This window comes from Melospiza georgiana, chromosome 8, assembly GCF_028018845.1.
Source record: "Melospiza georgiana isolate bMelGeo1 chromosome 8, bMelGeo1.pri, whole genome shotgun sequence".
NCBI lineage: Eukaryota > Metazoa > Chordata > Aves > Passeriformes > Passerellidae > Melospiza > Melospiza georgiana.
This window is the reverse complement of record NC_080437.1, coordinates 5,222,008-5,223,677: the sequence shown is the minus strand read 5'-3', so window position 1 is coordinate 5,223,677 and position 1,670 is coordinate 5,222,008. Positions and strand designations below refer to the sequence as shown.

At 46.9% G+C, this 1,670-nt stretch overlaps 1 protein-coding gene across 1 annotated transcript in view; it reads left to right on the top strand.

Moving 5' to 3' along the window:
• Positions 1 to 380: 380 nt before the first annotated feature.
• LOC131086231 (lipase member M-like) overlaps positions 381 to 1,670 on the top strand; it is a 9,180-nt gene continuing 7,890 nt past the window's right edge. Inside the window, exons 1-2 of the mRNA XM_058029147.1 lie at positions 381 to 391; positions 1,345 to 1,456. Of these exons, the coding sequence (XP_057885130.1) occupies positions 1,352 to 1,456 (105 nt within the window). The 5' untranslated portion in view covers positions 381 to 391; positions 1,345 to 1,351. The remainder of the gene's footprint in view (positions 392 to 1,344; positions 1,457 to 1,670) is intronic.

Genomic DNA, 1,670 nt, shown 5'->3' with positions numbered 1-1,670 from the left:
GTTGGCTTTTATTTTGTTTGTTTGCTCTCTCTTGGCTTGTTGGCTTTTTTCTTTCCCACCCTGGCCATCAAGAGCTTAAGGTGCAACTCCATAGCTGGAATTCCTCAGCACACCAACCCGGCTGCCTGTGCAGAACCGCAATCAAAGCCACCAGAAGCTTCCCATGAAGGGAGGTGCCCCGGGAGTGATCAGCACCCATCTGTTAATTGGAGGGCACGTGAACAGCAAGTGCCAGCGTGGCTGGGCTCTGACACAGCCTGGTCCTTTTAACTCTGGTGATGACAGAGCCACTGGCACTGCCACCAGCAGCCTGGCCAGACGCGCCAGGGCTCTGCCTGGTAACCAATTTCCCTCCTTGTCCTTCAGATCTGTGTCCTCTTGGAGCTGCCTGGTAACTTATTTCCCTCCTTGTCCTTCAGATTTGTGTCCTTTTGGAGCTGTCCCCAGCGAGGGAAAAGCATCACTCGATTTTTTTTTTTTTTTAATTTTTGGTCTTATCTCACAGCTTGGTGACACCACAGGTAGGTTTGCTGGGAGTATTTCAGAGGGTAGGAAAGTCTTTGTGGTGTGGGAGCAGAAGGAGGGAGGCAGAGAGTAATTCACAGTTCATGCTGCTGGGCTGAGGTTAAGATCTAACTTTTGAGAGCCTGGCAAAACATCAGGAATCATTTGTAATGTTAATTGTGTGCATTAAAAATAGGCTTCTGCTCAGCTAAGGTGATCAAAAAGGTTTCTGGTTTTTTTTCAGGCTACACTGATTTAACCAATAGCCTTCCTACCAGTTTCACTCATAGGATCTGAAAAATAGGATCTGTTTACAGTGGGGTTTGGGTAGGAAAGTTAAGGAATAAACACGAAAAGTAGAGACAGAGTCATATCCCAGCCACACTAAACATGTTCCTTCCACAGCATAAACTTCCCCCTTTAGGTTAATTCCTTCTGTGAGACAACTGACCCAGTCTGGGATTATCCCAGCATTGGTTTAGTTATTGTTTTGCATAGCTGGTTCTCTTCTTCTTGCCATTAAAAATATTAAAAAGGCTCCAGCCTAGTACCAGATCCTGTCTGTACAGTATAAAAAATTCTAAAAATTTGGGAATTCCCTCCACTTTCCCAGCCCAGAAAATGGTATGTGATCTCCAGATGTGTGAGGAACCTAACACATCCCAGCCAAGCAGAAACAAACACTCACATCAATTCCAGCAACAACAACAACCAACAATAACAACAGTGGCATCCATGTTGCTGGATTTCTGTTGTCGCTCTTGCTGCTGCTCCTGTTGCTATTATTACTATCATTATCATTATTTTTTGCTGTTGTTGTCACTGTTATTATTCACACAGGCACGAGATGTGGCTGCTCATGGCAGTCCTGCTCCTCCTCCAAGCACCCACCAGCTCCGAAGGCGCCACCAAGCAGAAGAAGGCTCTGAACCCCGAGGCTCTCATGAACGTTGTAAGCCAGGAGAACTCTGAATTCCCTGTCTGAAGGCTTGGGCACGTTCAGCTGGAGGACAGAGGGGCTGGGAGAGGGCTGGTGTTGTTGGGCTGCATCATTAACATCATTAACCAGCTCCTCCTCCCAGCAGAATTAATGCAATTACCAGCGGGGCAGTTAGAGATGGGGATAATCCCAGACTGGATTTGATCAGGTATCTCCCCAGAGGGTA